The sequence below is a fragment of the Fukomys damarensis genome, unplaced genomic scaffold (assembly GCF_012274545.1).
Source record: "Fukomys damarensis isolate Sample0158 unplaced genomic scaffold, DMR_v1.0_HiC HiC_scaffold_13, whole genome shotgun sequence".
NCBI lineage: Eukaryota > Metazoa > Chordata > Mammalia > Rodentia > Bathyergidae > Fukomys > Fukomys damarensis.
The window spans coordinates 26,134,273-26,157,584 of NW_022900925.1; the positions used below are offsets into that span (position 1 = coordinate 26,134,273).

Here is a 23,312-nt window from a genome sequence, read left to right on the forward strand (position 1 = left end):
TTGTGCATGCTAGGAATGCATTCTACCACTAAGTCATATCCCCAGCACCTAGCTTGACTTTAAAAAAAATTTACACTTACTGAGATGTAACTTACATATTATAAAAGTCACTGTTTGGCATTTTCTTTTTCCAGTACTGGGGACCAAACTCAGGACCTTGTGCTTGCGAGGCATACCCTGACCTAAGAATCACTCTTTTTAGGTACACATTTCAGTAAGCTTTGATAAACATATTCAGACATATAACCACAAACAAACTACAGAAGGCTTCCATCACTGCAAAAAGTTCCCTTGTGTTCCTGCACAGTCCAACTTTCCCCCACACACCCCATTAATCTTAGCCCATGGCAAGCACTCCTGCAGGTTCTGACTTGATTTTTACTTTACTTATCCAAATTTACTTGTCAGAATGTTATCCCTGTGATAAAAACTTCTTAAGCCTCTGTACTTTTAGGTACTATCTGAGAATATCACTTTAAGTATTTTTTAAAGCAAATTTTTCTACAGAAATTTTTATGTTGCTGTGTTGGTTTTGAAAACCTACCAATGAATAATCATTTAATTCATATTTACATGTGTAACTGTGATAAAGTCTTAAGCACAACTGTTCCTAAATACATAAGATAAGATGTCTATACAAGAGTCAACTAGGGAGTTGGTTAAAAATATAAATTCCTGGACCAGGGATTTAGCTCAGTGGTTCCACCCGCTGCCTCGCAAGCACAAGAACTGGAGTTCAATCCCGGTACAACTCACCACCCCCCCACAAAAAAAATTCCTGGGGCCCTTAAGCAAAGACTGATGCCCTCTAGTGTACAACATTAGCCGTTAGCTGCTCTGAAGGAAAATCTTTTATAGAATTACACATATGTCCAAGTATGTGTGAATATTTATGAATCTGAAGGTTTCTATTAAAGATTTCTCTATTTACTTCTCATAAGTGAGTCAGATTATCCCTAAATATGCATTAAATTAAAAAATAAAATGGGTTATAATAAAATCTAAAAAATGAAGTATTATTTATTAGGTTTTCTCTAGATCAAAAAAAAAATCTATATTTGGGGGCAGGGGATTTAGCTCAGTGGTTCCACTGCCTGCCTCGCAAGCACAAGGACCCGAGTTCAATCCCTAGTACCAAGGGAAAAAAAAAAATCTATATTTGGTCTGGGGATTTAGCTCAGTGGTGCCTGCCGCAGCCTGCCTCTGTACCCTCCCTCAAATCTATATTTTAAAACATTTACAGAAGATTTTTAAAAGAAAACTTTTGATTACTAAGGTTTCTGAAGTTTTGACTAGTCATGAAATCTACAGGTTGTTTCTTCGAATATTATAAACATTAAGGAGTTACCACAGTTGAGGGAAAATAAGATTATTTTTGTTATCCTATAAAAAGCAAACGAGCAAAAAACAATACACACACACACACAAAAAAACAAAAACAAAGTCTCTAGAGCTTGTGGTATTCAGAATAACTGCATCAAGGGCTGGGGATTTAGCTCAGTGGTTCTGCTGCCTGCTTTGCAAGTGAAACATACTGAGTTTGATCCCAGGACCAAAACCAAAACAAAACAAAACAAAGAAAACTAGAATAATTACATCATGAGAAAAAAAATTATCATTACCTAAAATGGACTAATACAATTATTTTTAAAAATTTATCATAATTTTAATACTATCAGAAGCAATTAAGCTCCCCAAGCTAACTTCCACTATTAGAAAACTCAAAAGTGACATAAGGTATCAATAAGTAAAAAAGAAAAAAAATCCAGAGTTTGACTATGCTGTTCCCACATAACTGTCCTCCTCTGCTGTAAGTACAGACTATAGCTGAACTTTAAAAATGAATTATAAAAAACAAAACCAAGCAAAAATATTCTACAGGTAGCTCAGTGTTAGAGCATTTGCCTAGGATGCTTGAGGCTCTGTGCTTGATTCAGGGGTGGGGGATTTTTCTAGGAAAAAAAAAATACAGAAAACTACATTCCTAGTTCAAAATATAGATTTAAAATATGTACACAATAAATATGTACAGAATAAATACATTATCCAATAAAATAAAATATTTACCAAGTTTTAATTTTTAGTGATTCTAAAAGGGAACATTTTCAATACTTTGAGAGTATTTCCCCTAAAGATTGTTCATTCAACTAAAGCAATATATATATATATCCTTCTATAATCACACTATTAAGTCATGATTACGCAGCTTCAGGGCCAGACAGGGTGACAGAACGAACATTAATAACTCATACGGCTATAGTATAAATCGAAAGGTAAATTGGATACAACCACCATAAAATACAAAATTACACATATACCAAGCAGTAAATTTCAACAGTCGTGGGATCAAGGCTAGGGATCCTGCCCTGTCGCCGAGGGGTTTTGCCTCAGAGCATGATGAGGTAACTGACGGTAGACATCCATTCCTTCAGCAAACAGCAAACTGAACAAGCTATGGAAAAATTATTTTCAGACACATACACAGGCAGCATAGGGCATTTAATTAAGAGAAGAAATATAAATGTGGAGACCCTATGATGACTCCAGCTTTTTGAATATCTGGGGAAAAAAATGTGTGTTCCAAAGAGGAGCACCCCAAGCAAAGCGTGATGGGCTTGCTCACTTGAGAAGAAGATCCGAGTTCATGGAGAAGGCTGAGGCAGGTGGATTTGTGAGACAGAATACTAGAAAAGATAGCTACACAGAGGAAGACTATAGAAATCAGCCTGGGTACCACATAAGACACAGACATAAAAAGCTGTGCTGCATGCTAATGTGTAACTCCACGAACACCATGAAGCTCACGACTCCAGGAGCATGTGCTTCAAAGAAACAACTAATAGGAAAAGACCAATTACTGGGGGGTTATAAGAAGAATAATACTTAAGGGTGAATACAGGACTAGAAAGAACATTTGTGCTCAAGCACCCTAGAAAGAAAGGCCATGCCTTCTAGTAGGACCGAACCAGCCCTAGCCTGAAGGCTGCTTCTTATGGGTTTCCAAGGGGTTGAAATAAGCCTGCAACAGATCAAGCTCAATCCACAGGTACCTTGCCAGTCAACCAAAAATCAGTGCTATATAAAGGGGGAAAAAATCCGTACAACCAAAAATTTAACACATGTCCAGCATTCAAAAAAAAAAAAAATCACTAGCCATGTAAAAAGCAGGAAAATATGACCCTATAACCAGAAAAATTAATCAATAGAAATAGACTCAGAAATTTCAAAGAAAATGGAACTGGCAGACAAGGACATTAAAAGTGACTATAAATCTGTTTAAGGATTTAAAGCAGGAATTGACAAACTTAGGATCAGGGTCACTACCAGTCTGCCATCTGCTTTACAAATAAAATTCCAAGAACACAGCCCTATTCATTCATTTACACACTGATTAGTTCTGTTTATGCTAAAATAATAACATATAGCCTGTGACAGGCTCTATGGCCTATAAGACCTAAAATAATACTAGTTGGCCCATTATAGAAAGTTTGTTGAATTCTAATTTAAAGGAAAACATAAATATTTAAGATAAGTGGAGGGGGGAGATAGGGAGGGAAAGGGGAGAGAGAGGACACCAAATGAGACTTCTAGAGCTGATAAAATAACACAGAAAAATATGAATATGAAGAGAAAAGCTCACTGGATGCACTATCAGTGGATTAGATAGCCCAGAACACAGTATCAGAGGCCTCCAAGTTAAGTCAACAGAAAAATATCATAACTAAAGGTCACAGGAAAAAGGCTGGGAAAGAAATGAATCTCAATGACATGTACAACAATATCAATGAATCTAACATATATGTAATAGTTCCAGTGGTGGCTGCAGAAAAACACTAGAATAAATAATGGCCAAATATTTTCCTGATTTGATAATAAGCGAACCTCAGTCAGAATCAAAAAAGAAAATAAAACATAATTAAAATGCTGAAAGTCACTACAGACAATAATCAAATTGCTCTAACTCAGTGATAAGGAGAAAAAAAATCTTAAAAGCAAACCGAAAGGATTGAAAATAATGCATTATCCATAGGGAAAACCATATAAGACTCTGCATCAGAAATAACAAACTGAAAGACAATAGAATTACTTCTTGAAACTGCAGAAAGGGTGAAAAAAGGAAGGAGGGAGGGAGGGAGGGAGGAGGGAAGGAAGGAAGGAAGGAAAGAAGGAAGGAGGGAAGGAAGGAAGGAAGGAAAACAAACCTTTGTGAATTCAGAACCCAGGAAAAATAAATTTCAAAAATAAGATAAAATAAAAACATTTTCAGATGAACAAAAGCCAAAATAATTTGTTCCAGCAGATAAGTTGTACAATAAATGTTAACAGATGTTCTCAGATGGAGGAAGAGTAATACTAGATGTTAATTCGAATCTACACAGAGTAAAGAACACTGGAAAGACAGAAGACTTATGCTCATTTTAATCTCCTTATAAGATAACTAACAGTAGCGGGGTGTAGTTTAGCATGTATCAATTATACAGTACTTTAATTTGTTCAATTATACTTTAATTCTTTTCAAGATTAAAACTAGCCAGCTGGGCGTGGTGATGCACACCTGTAATCTCAGCACTCGGGAGCCTGAGGCAGGAGGATCACTGTGAGTTCGAGACCAGCCTGGGCTACATAGTGAGTTCCAGGTCAATCTCAACTACATAGTGAGACCCTGTCTGAAAAAACCAAAGATTAAAACTAGCCAAAAGAGTTGCTTTAAAAGCTCTTTTCAGGTCTATTCAAAAGCTACATTTTAGGGCTGGGGATTTAGCTCAGTGGGGCCGCCGCCGCCTGCCTTGTAAGTACAAGGTACCAAAAAACAAAACAAAACAGAAAAAAACCCACATTTTGCTAGGTGTGGTGGCCAACTTCTGTAATCACAGATACTTGGGAGCCTGAAGCAGGAGGATCTCAAATTAGAGGCCAGCCTAGGCAACTGGGAGGCTCTGTGTCTGTGTTTTTTTTTTTTTTTTTTTTTTTTTTTTCTGTTTTTTTTTTTTTTTTTTTTTTTTTTTTTTTTTTGGTACCGGGGATCGAACTCGGGTCCTTGCCCTTGCGAGGCAGCCCTCCGAACCGCTGAGCTAAATCCCCGGCCCCGGGAGGCTCTGTTTCAAAATAAAAAAAATTTTAAAAACAGTGGAAGGTGGTTAGGGATATAGCTTAGTATTACAGTGCTTGCCTAAATTCACGAGACTTTGGGTTCAATTCCCAGTACCAAATCACCCCACCCCACAAAAAATTATATTTCCACAATTTATATTCTCTTGTGAATAGCATAAAAAAGAAAGCTTTAGCAATTGAAAAAAATTCAACTCATACAATTTCATGGAATCAATTTTCATTCTAACTTTAGCAGTAATAATATGTTATTAGTTCTATGAGAAATTTAGAATTTTAAAATATGGTTCTCTAAGAGGTGCAATTATAATTCCTAAAATCATACCAAACAAAAATATCTTAATCTGGGCCACCCCGTTCAGGACCCCTCCTGGAAATTCAGGAGCCATTCTTTCTCCTTATTTCCAATAAAGCTTTCCCAAACTAATAAAAATCAAAAATCCTTATCTGGCATTGAAAGGAAGTTCTAAGTAGTATCCTGATAATAACATTGTATCCACAGTAACCCAGAGAAAAATGTCCTGGTGTCACAGACACAAATTCTGGTCTTTGTAAGAAAGAATGGATACATTTATACTTTTCTTGGGGGGGGATACTGGGGATCAAACTCAGGACCTTGTGCTTGTGAGGCAGGCGCGGCCCCACAGCCTGGCCGATTACATTTAAACTTTATCCTGTGAAAAACAATTGTAGTTGTAGAGTGATAAACTAGGGTGTGCATTAACGCTTCATTTCAAAGAAAGCGCTTTCTGGATTCTGCACTTTGCAAGTTCTTTGGATTCACAGTAGAGGGGCTGATGATTTCCTACAATGGTATTCCACACATACATTTTAGCAGTCAAGAAACCGAAAAGTTGATATTCATATCTATAGCTCATCAAGAAATATAATGTAAAAAAAAGAAATAGTGTACAATTCTCAAAAATCAGAGAGAAATTAGGGTTAAATGAACATTTGGGTTTATTTTAGGGACATGTTTAAAAAACTAAAAAATCTAAAATGATCTTATTAATCAGGAGTCTAATTTAGCCAAGGCTTTTTATCAACCAAGATGGAGACTGTGATATAACATTAAGAATGGAGTGTGCGTATCTGTAAGGAAGACAAGCAGACAAGAGACAGACATTCTCCTACTCAAGGCGGCTCCCTCAGAACTGATAAAACATTCCTAAAGACGAGAGTTGTTTGCACAACATCTGTATGTCAATTCATGGCCTAATCCATCATCTGTACACAAGAATCAAATGAGAACCCAAAGGCAAAATTTCCAATTAGTTTTGTCTGGAAAGTTCAGGACAAAGGTAATAAAATCAAGAATCCTGTGGTGATTCACTGGGAAAACATTTGTTTGCCATGCTCTTCACTAAGGAACAAAAGGAGTCAGTGGTTAGTCTGGAATGTGATTCATTAGGAATATCTGGGTGATAAATGAAAAGAGATGAGAAATGGCTATCTGTGTGACTTGCAAAACCACCCCCCCTGCTTTTTTTTTTTTTTTTTTTTAAGTTTGGCTTTTAGAGGACTTTAGAAACCCTATTGCAGACATGGAAATTCTTCTCCACAAGTTTTTTTTTTTCTTTTTGTACCAGAAATCGAACTCAGGACCGTGTGCTTGTGAGGCAGGTAGGCAGGCAGCAGCACCACCGAGTTAAATCCCTGGCCCTACTGAAGTTTTTAAACCTTGCTTTTCTTGTCAGAATCAGAAAACAATTTACTTAAGGTTATAGTCTGTAGCAAATAATTCTAGAAGGTCAGAGCATAAAACTGTTGATCTCAAATGGGCACTGAAAAGTTTACCTACTGGGCTGGGGATGCAGCCTAGTGAAAAAGGCTTTTCTACTATGTATGAGGCCTTGGCTCAATCCCCAGTATTATGAGAAACTAGAACTTAATACTGACCAAACCCAGTATTTTCCCAGTACTCAAGAGAGGCTAAAGCAGGAAGATCATAGTTTGAAGCCAGCCAGGATTACACAGCAAGAGTCTCTCAAAAAAAAAAAAAAAAAAATTTAAACCTATTCTTTATGTCTCTGGTCCCTTTCTATAAAATGCAGTTCAGTATATCTGAAGGTAGTAACCTCAGCATTAGTTAATGTGGGTTTTGGTTTTCTAAATCTGTTAGCAACTTAGTAGATATAATCAGAATTCTATCTCCTCTTCTTCTTTCAGTAAAAAGACCAATGATATCTGTGCTACCCAAGTCACAGGGAAGATTATGAGATTATATTACAAAAGTACAAATCTAGTACAAAATTACTAGTCAAAACAAAAGTATAAACTCTAGTATAGCATTACTTCATGTTCCAAGTTATATGGTACTGTCTTAGATACCATTTTTATTATACTGGATTAATCTACTGTAAAAGCATGTTTCATCTTTCTTCTCTAAACCTAAGTAAATTTTTTAAAATGTCATTGACAAAATAATTGTGAAAAAAAAGTGAAAAGAAAAGAAAATAATTGTATGACTTTATGGGGCACAGTGTGATGTTTTGGTGTATTTATACCTTGCATGTTGCTCAACTTAAGATATTTAGGTTATTTATCATTTCAAACATCATTAAACCTAAGCAACAAATAAGTTGACTTAAGGGTTCAAGAGAAATAGATTATAAACTTATAGAGACAGCTATACAAAAAGGTTAGTATAAATTGTTTAAAATTTATATCCAATTGAACAGATTTAAGCTCACTGAATCTTCTCAGCTTCCCTTTAAGCACACATTAATAACCACTGTCTAACAGGCAGGAAGTTATCCAGTCTGCACATTCCCCTTTCCTTGGCAAAGCCCCAGCCCTAGGTCCCAGAGACCTTGGTTTCTTCTTTTGATGTGGCGACACTCATAAGACTCAATACATGAGTCATTCCTTGGGGGAAGACAGGGGGGAAAGCTGTCACGACCCCATCAAACAAAAGGCAAACAGACTGTTTTCAAAGAAGGGCCTGCTGGTCTTCCCACAGGGCCCTGAGTCATTACAATCTTATAGCCACAATCATTTATCAGGTCATACCAGAACCTTAGTTTGGGGCAACTTCTCCTTTTTTGGGCTTAAAGAGGGATACACAGGTGAGCAATGAAGCAGTAATCAGAAGTCAAGGCGAGGGTGGGTGTGGTGGTACCCAGCTGCATCCCAGCACTTAGGGAGGTTCAGGCTAGAGGACTGTAAGTTCAAATTCTGTCTGGGGAATTTAGGTAGACCCTATCTTAAAATAAAAAGTTCTAGGGATGTAGCTCAGTGATAGAATGACCTAGGTTCAGACCCCAGTACTTAAAAACAAAAAAAAAAAAAAAAAAAAAAAAAAGTCAAGCAGAAATGATAGCGAACTTGGTTATTCATTTAAAAAAATAATTATTCTATCTCATAGTATAGTATTAACAATTACTATATTTTACTTACTGAAACTATTATACCATTTCATTCTAATGAATATCCACTGTGTCTTCTAGATGGCATTCACTTTTCGCAATAAACAGCCAAGAGTGAAAAGTATTAGAAATATCTATATCTAATAAGAAAAGAGCTTTAAAACAGCATAGAATACTAAAAGTGTTCATTCATTAAAGAGAACAGGATGCCACAGAAGTGTTCATAAATGAAAAAGCAATCAAGATACAGTTTTAAAAGGCACAACTTTTACCTTATGTTTTAATGATGCAATAATCACAAACTTTAAAGCAGAAACAGATAATTGAATTTTACAAAGGTGCCACTTCTCACAACTGACTTTCTTTGTATTTAACTTAAAGAGTCAAGTATGTTTTAATTAAAGTGGTCATATTAATCAAATGACTCATGAATATAATTCAAAAGATAACACCTGAATGTTACAGCTTCTAATAAAATTTGGTCTATTCTACAACATAATTAAATAGTTCCAAATTTTACAACATCCAAACTACTTCTAGAAAAGGCAACTCTAATAATTAAAACACACAAAAGCCCTCCAAAGTATGAGAAAATTTAATCATGAAATTATTTCATTAAAAAATTATGTGTAAATTATATTCAACCTTCTATTTATAGCTACATATTTGGATGTTTTTAAAAAATTATAAAGTGGTTGTGGATGTTTTCTGCTCTTTGTCTAGAAGCTGAAAATATACAGATATATATATTTTTTTGGTACTGGGGATCGAACTCAGGTCCTTGCACTTGTGAGGCAGGCAGCAGCACCACTGAGCTAAATCCCTGGCCCAGAAGCTGAGTATATTTGAAAGAGATATATATAGGGTCTTGTTAAATCTTTCTCCAGGAAATTACTCCATCTAGTGTCAAAAACTGTGTGTGTGTGTGTGTGTGTGTGTGTGTGTGTGTGTGTGTCACATAGAGGATAGTAAATTGCAGGCAATAGATTCATTCTGTTATTCAATAGAAGAGCCTTTTATAATTCATTAAGGGCACAGTTTAAAAATTGCCCTTTAATCTTCTTGCCTTATAAATTGGGGAATCATGATGTATGTGCATGTAAACAAGTATGGTTGAAATAGTTCTCATTAAGGGCCAAATTTCCCATTGGTAAGCTAGCTGTTTACATTGTAAGTCATATTTCTTTGTTAATGGCAATTGTTTGTAACATCTAGAATTTTTAAACATTTTGTGCTGGAGTATAACAGCATAGAGTGCCTGCCTAGCATGTCCAAGGCCTAGGGTTCAACTGCCAACAACAACAAAAATATGGCTAGCTATAGCTCAATATACTTCTAGTCTACCATTGTTAATATAACAAACTACAAACAGCAAATCAAGTCCAGCTGTCGGTTTTTGTAAATAAAGTTTTATTGGAAAATAGCCACAGCCAATCATTTATGTACTATCCAAAGTGTTATGCAATTTTTATTTTTTGGAGACAGGGTCTTGCTATGTAGTTCAGGCTAGCCTTAAACTCATGACTATCCTCCTGATTCAGTCTCTTGAGTACTGGGATTACAGATGTATGCCACCATACCTGGATCTGCAATTCTTGTAATAGATTAAAGTAACTGTGCAGACACTGTATGGCCCATGAAATCTGAACAACTATCTAGTCCAAAGCAGAAAGCATGCTCTCAAAACCTGGGTTAGACAAATTAATAATGTAGAAACCTTGACTTATCCAAACAAGATGCACAGAGACTCACCAAAGAGGTCAAGAGGTGCTCTGTGCAAAAATTAACTCATTGCTTTTAAATGGGTAAATTTCTATAACATCAGAGACTGAATAAGCATTCCTGGATCACTCATGTGCCAGATCTGCTAAAAAGAAACCTCCTCAATGTTTGGTATAGACTAAGATAAATCTGCCCATAGATTTCAAAAAGTTAATATGGAAGAAGGTGATTGGAAGGCACCATCTTAGAAAAATTTGCAAACCACAGAAGTCCCCACCCCATCTTACCTATAGATAAAAAGAGGAGTAAACGAACCAAATCAGTAGCTTGCATTACACGCCAGGCAAAGTTTGCTCACAGTATCAAAAAGAGAGTATAAAAAGGGCATACACTGATGTTGATATAAAATTATCTTGCAAGTTAAGATAAAATTATATATAGATCAGGTTTTCATCAACAGTCACAATTAAGACTCAGATGTTAGGGCCAGACTGTTTTTCCAATAAAAGTTCAATTATAATCTGTCTACTCCTAAATCCATACGCTTCAAAGATCTTTTTTACATTAAATTTATTCAACATATTTTTCTTGAGTACCTAGTCTGTACCAGGAACTATTCTAGATCCTTGGAATAGAAAACAATCCTAATCTAAAGAGTTCTTATTTTATAAGTTAAGTTCACATTTTAGCAGATTTTGTTTTTTCTTGGTACTAAAGACTGAACCCAGGGGCAAACTACATCACGAAACTATATCCCAGCCTTCTTTCTTTGCTCCCTCCCTCTTTTTTTTGATACTGGGGATTAAACTCAGTTCCTTGTATATGGGATTGCAAGAAGCTAAAATAATTTAAATAGCCAGATTTGGTTTTGTAGTCCTATAATACCAATTACTTAGGTGGCTGAGGTAGGAGGATTGCAAATTTGAGGCCAGCCTGGGCAACTTAACAAGACATTGTCTATAAATGAAAGAAAGGGCCGGGGATTTAGCTCGTTGGTTCAGCTGCCTGCCTCCATTACCCTTTTTTATCTCTGCCTTCCCTTCAACAAATTCATTTCAAGTTTTCCTAGTGCTTTTTCCCGCAAGCAAATTCATCCCTATTTTAGGGGTTGCACAACAATTTATGATGGTACTTATTACAATGACCTACAGTATAATTATTTATGTAATACATATCTTTTGTTCTGTTTACTCTTGTAATTTACATGATGCTTCAGAGTGTTTTACATTAAGTAAATGATCAAGTTTTTTTTTTCTTTTTCTTTTGCTTTGGGTTACTCGGGGGACCAAAGCCAGGGCCTCACACATGCTAAACATTTGCTCTATCACTGAGCTACTGCCCTAGCCACCTATGCAAAGTTTTTAAAGAGAACTGAGGTAAATTAGCACAGTGATGATTTTATAAAAGAATTCTATTGTGGCGCTGGAGATAGAGACGCAGGCCTCTTGTGTTAGGAAGTGCTCTACCACTGTGACAACCTCACATAAATATGTAATTTTGTGTGACTATGAGGCAGCCCATGTGCTCTCAGTGCAAGTCTAAAAAGGGGCTCAGAAATGTAGTATTTCTGATTTTAGGAAGCAGTTACGTTTCAATAAAAAGCAGATATAGCAGGATTGGGGTGTAGTTCAGTGGGAGAGTTCCTGCTTAGCATGAATGAAGCTGAGCTTGTTCCTCAGCACCACCACAACAAAACAAAACACCCCAGAACTATAATAGATATTATCCAGAGGCAGAGAACTATTAAATTCTAAAGCAAAAGAATGTACTTATGAAAGCAGAACATTTAAAATCTTTTTAAGAATAGTACATAGAAAAGTACATTGTACATAATAGCTTCATAAATGAAAAACACAGATAGTCACTAATCAGGTCAAGAAATAAAAACACACAACAGGGGAACATAGTCTATGGACTGTCTTGAGTTATAAAGTGCCTATATTTAAGACAATGTGGTTAAATAAAACAAAGAGGCAATGTGGTATTAGTGCTATGACAGACAATTCAGTGGAACAGAGTAATATACCTTCGAAGAACTTTTCTTAGGTATTTTCTTTGCAATTCTAAGAAAAAGTTTAGTCAGCTTATCAATTTATACAAAAAATAACCTGCTTAAATCTTGACTGGTATTACACTGAGTCTGGAGATAAAACTGGGTTTTATAAACTGGTGTTATAAACTGTGTATTCCAGTTCATGAACACAGCGTATCCTTCAATTTATCTAGAGCTTTTTAATGTTTACTGAGTTTATTGGTACATTTTAGGTATACAATACAGTTACATTGCTTTTTAATGTTTTAGCTTCATGCAGAGGTCATGCTTGTCTCTCATTAGACATTCCTACATTTTTGTTTTTAAGTGGTATTCTAAATAGTATCTCCTGAAAGATTTCATTCTCTAAATATTTATCTGGTATGCAAAGATAGTTGCTACATGTATGTGAACACTGTATAAAGCAACTATGCTACACTCCCCTATTAATTCTCCCGGTTTGTGGGAGTTCTTCTAGCTCTGTCAATTTTTGCTTTATATATTCTATCACCTCTTGTGGGGTTTTTTTTGTTTTGTTTTGGCAGTATCGGGGTTGAACTCAGGACCTCACGCTTGAGAGGCAGGAGGTGGCACCACTGAGCTAAGTCTCCAGCAATAGTCTATCAATTCTTCTTGCCTCATTTTCTACTTTTATTTCAGTATGTTAAAATAAGCTTTTTCTTGGGTGATACTGAATGGTACATCTTTTTCTACTACTATTTTCAATTGTTCTGTGTCTTTATATTTTAGGTATGTATCTTATAAAAAGGAAAGAGTTGAATTTTTAAAACATATTTTTGGAGAATTGGAAGAAACATTTATTCCATTTGCAATTATTGATATATTGGGACTTGAAATCTATCACTATATGCTTACTATTTCTATCTGTCCTGTATACATTTTTTTTTTAAAGCACTGGGAATTAAACCCAGGGAACTGAGTTAGCTACATGTACTATTTCTTTTTTTGAGACAGGGTCTTGCTAATTCACTTAAGTTGCCCAGGCTGGGCTTCAACTTGCCCTTTTCCTGCCTCAGCCTCCCAGGGTGCTGGGATTACAGGTATGTGCCACCATACCCAGCTTGCTGTATGTTCCTTTTGTCTCCGTTCTTGCTTCCTTTTGGGTTGGATTTTTTTAAAGGTAACAAGTTTTTGTCTTCCCTGTTAGCTTGGTAGTTATATATTTTTGTATTGCAGAACCAAAAAATTATAACATGTATTCTTATTCACTAAAGTCTTAAATTTAAGATTTTGCCTTTATGAGTGCAATGTAAAACACCTTCAAATGGCTTAATTTCAACTCATATCTGATTTGTAGATCATACATTTAAATTCTTTCTGTTTATTTAAAATCCCTCAAGAAATTATCCTAGTGTCAATTTTTTTGGGGGGAGAGGGTACTGGGGATCAAACTCAGGTCCTTCGCTTGCAAGGCACGTGGCGGAACCACTGAGCTAAATCCCCAGCCCTAGTGTGTCAATCTTAATTTAATTTTATCCAAATATTTACCTGTCTCTTACTCACCATCCCTTACAGCATCTCTGGGCTTCTATTTAATTTCAGTTCTTTCTGTACAAAGAACGGTCAGAGCACATATGCTGGTGACAAATTCTATTTCTGAAATATCTTTATTTTACACCATTCATAAGATATTTCAATAGAGAATCATCTGTTGGCAGTCATTTTCATTAGTACTTTAAAGATATCTTTCTAGTCTGAGGTGATGTCTCAAACAGTAACATAAAATTAACAATAATAAACACTTAAAAGATTTTTAAAAAACCACATAAAATTAGTCTCACTGCAGCTCCTTTGAAGATAATATGTATTTCTCCATCTCTTCTCTTTTTTTCCGCAGATTTTTCTCTGGCCTGTTTTGCAGTTCATTAGTTTTCTCTAAGCTTTGTCAAATGAAAGCCCATGAAATGAGCTGTTAATTTCAGCTTTTAAAAATTAGTTCTAGAATTTCCACTTGTCTTTCATAATTTCTAATTCTTTGTCAGAAATCATCAGAGTTATTTTTTATTTCCTTGACCAACCACATTAATTCTGGATCAAAAAATATATATCTAATTACCCTATTTAATGGAACGCCTTTGGATTTGTTTCTCTTCTCTTTGATCAAATCAACTTATGTCCTCATATATTGGATTATGTTCTATTATTTTGGCATTCTATTTGAATTGCAACTTCATCCAAAAATCTTAGGATGATATAATATGAATCTAGAGACGATTTTATTAAATTTGCTTCCAGTGAGTGGCTGGCCAGGATGCCAGAATAACTTCTAAGAAGATAGCAAGATAACTTGAGATTCAGGATTCATAGAGCTGATCTGTATCTAGTTCATTTTTTCTTTTAAAGCGTGACCCTTCAGGGTCATCTAAAATCTGCAGATTTCTTGGGTTCTATTTTTTGATACCATAGATTGAACTCGGGTCCTTGATGCTTGCAAGGCAGGGGCGGAACCACTGAGCTAAATCCCTGGCACTGATGTATTGGGGTCTATCTTTAGCCAGTCTCTCCTCTCTAGGCTTCTTCTTCTTTTTATTTCTTTGCAATATTGGCTGTTAAACCCAGAGCCTTGGGTATGCTAGGCTAGTGCTCCACTATTGAGCTTTATCCCCAGTCCTTTGTAGCTATTTCTGGTTTTTTGGGACAATGTTTTGCTAAACTGAGCAGGTTACCTCAAACTTGTGATTCTCCTCCTCCCCAGTAGCTGGAATTACCAGCATGCATCACCATACCCAGATCCGGGTTTCACTTTTAAACTTCATCTTGGCCTTATAAGTCTTTTATTCTCTTTCAAATCTATGATGCCTTTAAACATGTATTTTAAATTTTTATCCATCCTTTTAAGATACACAAGAGAGTTGGTCCAATTTGCCTGGTCTATCTCCACTGGAAATAGAATGATGATCAGTAGTTTTCAACCATGGTATGACATAATTCTCTGTAATTGTGAGAGATATTTCTGTTATTCTAGTAAGAATAGCAAAAGTATACAAATTGAAAATGATTTCTTGCTTTAAAAAATAAATCAGAGTAAGTGAGACTAGCCTAGGCAATTTAGGGAGACTCTGTGTCAAATAAAAAAATTAAAATTTAAATAAGGGATGGGGTTGTAGTTCGGCATTCCCTGGGTTCAATCCCCGGTACAAGGAAATAAGGGAAGAAAAGTTAGCACTTCACTCACATGCATTAACTGGTCTTATATAAGCAAAATTTGCAAGGCATAACTATGGATAAATCACAGAATATATCTCTAAGCTAAATAGAGGCAGTTTTTTTTTCTTTTTTTGTGGTACCAGGGCTTGAATGCCGGGCCTCTGGACTGAGCTACATTCTTAGTCCTCCCCCTTTTTTCTCTGAGAGGGTCTTAAGTAACTAAGTTGCCCAGGTTGGGCTTAAGATTTCCAACCTCCTGCTTTAGCCTCCCACAGTACTGGGTTACAGGTGTGCAGTACTACTCTTGTGATGATTTTTGGGTGAAGTTGCTCTACACAAAAATTTATCCATTAACAGAACCAGCAAATATAGCACAGTATTTTGCTTGTATTAGCAATGCCATCTAGTGGCAACAATATGTAAATACTTATAGAAAAAGTCCTACAAGAGACATTTTTAACCCTTTAAGGACCACAGACTCTTGGGAGAATCTGATGAATATTAAGGTCCTTTTTTTCTTTTTCCTTTTCTTTTCTTTTTGGTACCGGGGGTCAAACTCGAGTCCCTGCACTTGCAAGTCAGGTGATGGAACCACTGAGCTAAATCCCCAGCCTGAGATCCTTTTTTTCCCCTCAAGAAAAAGGTGCTTATCTGTAGAGACCCAAAAAACAAGTATAACCTTTTAGGGGATTACAAGGTCTTCTGAAGCCTATTTGCTAACCATTCAAATTAACAAAAACCAGCTAGCTTAGTGGTCCAACTATGCTTCAGCCATGGGGAGAAAAAAATCCACTCACTTTCTCACCATCTCCCCCTTTCTGGTTAGCAACCACTATTCTTGCGTAACAGCATCTCACTTTTCCTTCTGGCTAGTATCTGATCTTTGCAAACTAATAGATTTATATTTTGGGTTTTTTTTGCGGGGGGGGGGTACCGGGGATCGAACTCAGGTCTTTGTGCTTGCAAGGCAGGCGGCAGAACCACTGAGCTAAATCCCCGGCCCTAGATTTATATTGTTTTCAAATCAAATTACAAAATATGAAAAATGTACATATTACTTTTATCCCTGATTTCCAGTAAAGAGAACCATGACAAAGAATGAGTTAAATTTTTTTCTTTGTTAAAACTGATTTCTTTTTCACATTTTGCTATAAATTACTATCAAAAGAGAGCTCTATTTCTGATCAGATTAGTTCCCTAACAATGGTCACTTGGTCTCTGAAATGAGGAGTTATATGATAACCAGCAGAGGTGTCTGTTTTATTATCATAAAAAAGTAGGACATGAGAATGTTATTATCACATCTTGCTAACAGGGCTGTTTAAAAGCTTAAAAGTGAAACATGTAGTTAGGACTTTTTCAAACACAATTACATTTCTTAGATATAAAACAAAAAAATAGCAATCTATAAAAATAAAATTCTACCAACCATCCGTCATTAAGAAAAACCATCTATCACTAAGCTGGGCATGATGGCACACACTTGTAATCCCAGAGATTAAGAGGCTGAGGCAGGAAGATGGCCACAAGTTCAAGTTCAGCCTGGGCTACATAGTGAATTCAAGGCCAACCTACAAGTGAGACCCTGTCTCAAGGGATAGGGGTGGGGGCGGAGAATCTAACTAAAGATTATTTGGAATAGTTTTTATTAAGTAATAACAGATTAAACTTTAAAACATTTCACTTTGCTTTGCCTGTTTTCTCTTCCATACTTCCAAAGTTGACAAATAAAGTTTATACTTATTGTTTTTTTAGTTTTTATTTTTGAGACAGGGTCTCACTATGTAGTTGAAACTGACCTAAACTCACTATGAAGCCCAGGCTGGTCTCGAATTCATAGTGATCCTCCTGCCTCAGCCTCCTGAGTGCTGGGATTACAGGAGTGCACCACTACGCTTGGCAGTTTATACTTTTTTTAAAAAAATTGAATTTATTGGTACATTCTATGTAGACAGTACAGTTACATTCATTACTGGGATCTTGTACCTTTATATGACTGGTCTTGGTTCTCATTTTTTCCCCTTGTCCCCACCCTCCCTTCACCCCCTCTTCCCCTCCCCACCTTCAAACACTTTAATTCCATTTTTATATTTTCTCATTTTTTTTTTCTTTTCCCTTATTCCCCTTTCCCTATCCTTCTCACTGTCCCTACACCTTTGGTCCTTTTCTTCCTATTTCATGTTGCTAATTGTCCCATTAGGATCTTGAGTTACTATTTTAGTTTTTCACACCAGAGAAACTGTTTGGTTTTTGCATATGTGTAACTTATTTATGTCACTTAGGAGAATATCCTCAAAATGTACCCATTTACCTATGAACGAATCTATTTTCTCATTCTTTATGGCTGAGTAGTATTCCATTTTATAGAAAAACCACATCTTCTTTATCCAGTTTCCAACTGATGGGCAGACGGGCTGTTTCCAAGTTTTTGCTATTACAAACTGTGCCGCTATAAACATGGGTGTGCATATATCACTGTGGTACGATTCTTTTTGTTGTTGTGTGATTTCTTGATAGCAGCCATTCTTTGTGGGATGAGGTGAAATCTCAGTGTTGTTTTCATCTACATCTCTCGAATGATCAGTGATATGGAGCTTTTTTTCATATATTTACTTGCTGCTTTTATTTCTTTGTCTGAGAAATGTCTGTTCATTTCAGATGCCCATTTTAGAATTGGGTCTTTATATTTGGGGGAGGGCTGGTTGTTTTGAGTTCTTTAATAAGATGAGATCCCAGTTGTTGATTCTTTCTGCTAGTTCCCGTGCTACTGAGGATTTGTTCATAAAGTCTTTTCCTATGCAAATGTCTTCCAGAGTTCTGCCTAACTTATCTTCCAGCAAGTTTAGTGTTTTTGTTTTTATATTTAGATCTTTAAGCCACTTGGATTTTAATTTAGTGCATAGTGACAGATAAGGGTCTAGTTTTAATCTTTTGCAGGTTGAGATCCAGTTTTTCCAACACCATTTATTAAAGAGGCTATCTTTCCTCCAGTGGGGACGGTCACCTCCTTTGTCAAAGATGAGGTAGCTGAGTGCATCTGGAGTTGTTTTTGTGTCTTCCAATCTGTTCCACTGATCCTCAGGTCTGTTTCTTTGCCAGTACCATGCTGTTTTTATCACAGTGGCTTTGTAGTATAGTTTCAAATTGGGAATTGTTATACCCACTGCCATGTGTCTGTTGGCAGTTTATACTTATTAATGAAAGTTTTTGCTATACTACTGGCTACTGACTACCTTGGCTCTTGGGAAGAAGTAAAATAATTTATTTATTTTTGTTTGTTTGTTTGTTTTTTGTACCAGGGATCAAACTCAGGTCCTTGTGCTTGCAAGGCAGGCCTTGGAACCACTGAGCTAAATCCCCAGCTGTAAAATAATTTATGTAAAGGAATGAACACTGAACCCAGCACACAGTGAACATTTAAATAGATGTCAGCTAGTCTATCAGGATAGGATAGATAATTCTAAAACAACCTCAAGCAACACCTATCTATTATGTCCATATTTCACTGATCAAAGCAAATCATATGGCTAGAATTCAACAGGGTGGGGACGCAGAGTCTCTCCACAAAAATGGATATCCAGTAGGGGTGAAAACAGAACTGACTTCAATTCGTATTACTTAGTGACAGAGTTTGTCCTTTGTGTTGTTAGTGGTTAGCCTCTTGCAACCTAATTTCAATCCCAACTAATCAATTCAAAATTATAGCCAGTGATATCTTTTTTCTGTCACTTGAGTTGTCTGAAAATTGCTCTTTGTAAATCCTCTTTTCTTCATTCTATCTTACAGGAAAATCAGAAAAGGAAAGCCTGTGTCTAAAAGAAAAGATTTAAGAACTAAAGGTAACCTGGAAAAATGAAACAGCATAATTTGGATGTTTGAGACAGGAAAAAAAAATATGTATCTTAACACATTGCTCCCTAATCATACATACTAATGTGTGCATGTATGTGCTATATTAGCCTTTGGTCCACTTCTGATTGCTGTTGTCTAAAAAAGTGTGTTTATTAATTCTGTAAGATGAGTCACTATGTTGCCTAGGTTAGCCTTAAACTCCCAATCCTCCCACCTCAGCCTAGGATTATAGGCGAGAGCAAAAAGTAGAGTTTTTATTTGATAAAATCCAATGCTGATTCATGACTTAAAAAACCAACATAAATATACCTATAAACAAACCAGGATCCTGCAACTTCATAAGGAACATCTACAAAGTCACCTACACCCACGAGCATACTTAAAGATGATAGGCTTTCAGATTAAGATTGGGAACAAGGCAGGATGCCTCTCCCAGAATTCCTACTCAGTACCACACTAGAAACACAGCTAATGCGGTAAGGAATAAAAAATAAAACTTTATACAGATTGGGGAGGAAGATATAAAACTGTCCATGTAGAAAAATTTTAAAATGCCATCAAAAAAGTCTTGGAACTATTAAGTAATTATAGAAGGTGGCTGGCTATAGGATGAACACAAGAAAGAATTGCTTTTCTATGTACCAGTAATTAATATATATGATCCACTAATTGCCCTTTTAGGAGTTTATCCACGAGTCAAAAATTCATTTCAAAGAAAAACTCTCATACACACATTTATAGCAGCTTTATTCATAACTGCCAAAACTTGGAATTAACCAAGATATCCTTCAACAGTAAATGGATAAACCACTCTGGTGGTACATTTATAAAATAGAATATTATTTAGTAATAAAAAGAAACACAGAATCAAGCTGTGAAAAAGACAGAGAGCCTTAAATATAAGTATTAAACAATACTGCTAGTGTTTTTTGGGGGGTAAAGAGTGGAAGAAGCTAGGAACATGATGGAATGCAGAGTAGTTTTAGGGCAACAAAACTATTCTGTATAATGCTGTAACGGTACATACATAACATTATGTATTTTTCTCAAGCCATAAAACTTAAAGACAAAGAATGAACCTAATGTAAACTACTGGCTTTAGTTGATAATGTATATACGTAAAGATAGAAAGAACAATAAAAACAATTCAAAATTATTTAGTAATGATGTCACTCTCTCTAGACTGGACCTCAGTTTCCCTCGCTCCCCCTCCACTCTAACCCCCCCCCATTGGGGATTGCATCCAGGGCCCCTGAACTGAGCTATATCCCCAACTATTTTTTATTTTGAGACAATGCCTTACTCAGTTATTAAGTTGCCCAGACTGGGCTTGAATTTGTGATCTTTCTGTCTCAGCTCCCCGAGTGCTGGGATTATAGGCATGTGTCGCCACACTCAGCCTGGACCTTGGTTTCTTATTGGAAGTAATGTTTCCAGAGTCTCTTATATGCAATGTTAACATATACCAAGAATTTAGATGTAGAAAAATGTAGAAAGTTTTATATATATAAAAAGCCTTTATGTTTAATGTAACAGTTTCAGAGGTTCCTTGATTTTAGCTTCATACTAGCTAATCAGCATACTATAGTAATGAGTATAATGAGAAATGGATACTTTCTTACAAATAGTTCTTGAAGAATTCTTCCTAAAATTATGAAAGGCTAACCCCATTAAAACTGAGCTCTGCACAAGGGCAGAAATAGCTACTTATTTTTGGAAAAAAAGATTTGATTTTTCCCCTATTATCAACTTTTTAATAAACTCTTATTTGTATGTAGATATAAGATATTAGAGAAACAATGATATGGATTACTTCTCTAAAATGAATATCCCTATTTAAACTCAAATCAGCAACAAAACAGGAGCATAATTCTAAAATTCCAAGTTTCTTTTTCCCTTGAGACAGTCTCACTAAGTTGCCCAGGTTGTCTTTGAACTTGTATTCCATCTATCTCAGCCTCTAGAACAGCTGGGTTTTCAGACATGCATGACTGTGCCCAGCTTAAAATTCCAAGTTTTAAACTTTCATAAACTTGGAAAAATTACGCATTATGGGTTAATTCTCAAAGTATTTTCCTGACCATTAATTCAGTACCTTTCTTTTTCTTCTTCCCTCCCTACTGCCCCCACCCCTCTCTTTTTTTTGGTACCAGGGATTGAACTCAGGACCTTGTGCTTGCAGGGCAGGCGGCAGCACCGAGCTAAATAAATCCCCACCTAGTACCTTTCTGAACTAAGCAGACAAGCAACCCCTTAATACTTACCATAGCTGTTTGAGAAATGAATTCATTCTAATATACAGATTGTACTTTTTTTAGTGCTGATTTTTACTGAACAATTCATTTCTCTGTGACACCCTTTTACAGGAACTTCCCGGTGAAGATTAAATATTTTCAAGTCATGATTTAAGGACAGGAACACAGTGAAGCAAGCAAGGCATGGAGGGCACAAAATTTAACAAGACTCTCATCCATAGACTTAAATGGTGCCTCAGGGACTGGGGATGTAGCTTAATGGCACCGCCTATGTAGTCCTAGGTTAAATCCCCAGTACTGAGGGGGAATAATCTGTACCTTCAGTATCTTGCTTACCTCTCTCACCCCAACCTAGCTCTGATGTTATTTTAGCATATTTGTGAATGACAAGGAAAACTTATCTTTGTCCTTTATTATTTTAACCACTAAAACCTTATCTTTCGGAAGAGGTACCTTTTCATACTTTTAAGTAAAGGCTTGAAAAAGTATTTAGCTGACATATGTCATGCTTCAGTTATATTCAGTAAGAATACCGTAATAATTGCCCAAGTGGATACATGGTGGCTGAAGAGGAGAGGAAGATGCTGCATCTCTGTTAATTACACTTTAAAATAAACTTCAACTACTAAAACAACAATTGTTTAGGCAGGAGAACCATTATTCCAAAATCTAGAAGAAAAAAATCTTCTGGCTGAACCACTTTAAACAAACAACTTTAATTGCTTAACTGTTCTTTTTCCTTTTCTCCTTTTAAATTCTCAACTCAAAAGGAAACTCAAAATTCTAAATCAAACTTAAAACAGTGATTTGAGGGTCAGAATGCTCAAAACCATAATTATATATAAATCTTAGATTTTAACTTCTGAAGTAAAAACACCAATAAGACAAAATCTCTTTCATTTTTGCTCATTAAAAGAAAGTTATTCTTACCAGATAAAGCAGAAAAGTGTGCAGCCCTGTTCCAAGCCCCACAGAAGACAAAATTCCCAAGCCTATCCAGTAGGCATACAGAAGAAATTGTTTCTCTATACGCTGTACATACTGAAAAATGAAAGAGATGGAAGTGAAAAGTCCAAATTCTTTATACAGAAAAGTAATATATGCAAACTACCATGAAAATAAAACAACTCAACTAAAACAGCAAGGAAATGTTAAGATCAAACACTCCTCAAAGAGATCTAATTTCGTTACTAGAGATGGCAAAACATTCATCTAACTACAATAAAGCTCACTTTCTAAGCCTTTAAAGCCCTACTGTTAAGAGAATACACAAAAGAAGCAAATGACTAATCAAATGAGAATAAAAATTTTTAAAGCTATTAAAATTTATAAAACTTCATGGGACAATTACATAATTTCTGTGAACAGAATATGTTCTTTCTTGATCATCCTACCAAAAAACAGAAATAATTTTTGTATATTTAAGACCATGATGCTTTTCAAACAAGAACAAAATGAAGTCTTGAGGCAAACAAAATCGTTAAATGAATTTCAGACTTATTAATAGAGAAATTTTGCTTGCTTTGGCAAGTAAAGTCAGCAAGCTAGTTCACTGGAATTTTTAATATACATAAAGATTACTTAAAAGAAATTCATTTAAAACTATAAAAAAATTCCTTGCAATTAAACTGTTTGAAAATATAAAACGATACCATTTTAGAAGCATTTCCTATTAGAATAATGCCTTGGTATTTTAATGAAAGGTGTTACTGAAATGTCTTATTTACCTATCAGTAATGTACTTGCTGACAACAGGCAAATGAATTTGTCTTTCATACAAAAAAAAAAAACTTAATCCTTAACTTA

General features: G+C 35.7%; 1 protein-coding gene across 2 annotated transcripts in view; it reads right to left on the reverse strand.

Annotated features, from left to right (window-relative positions):
• The window catches only part of Vmp1 (vacuole membrane protein 1), a 103,448-nt gene that overhangs the window by 58,549 nt on the left and 21,587 nt on the right, over positions 1–23,312 (reverse strand). For both annotated transcript variants that reach the window (XM_010626721.3, XM_010626722.3), the window contains exon 5: positions 22,437–22,547. In XM_010626721.3, the coding sequence (XP_010625023.1) occupies positions 22,437–22,547 (111 nt within the window). The remainder of the gene's footprint in view (positions 1–22,436; positions 22,548–23,312) is intronic.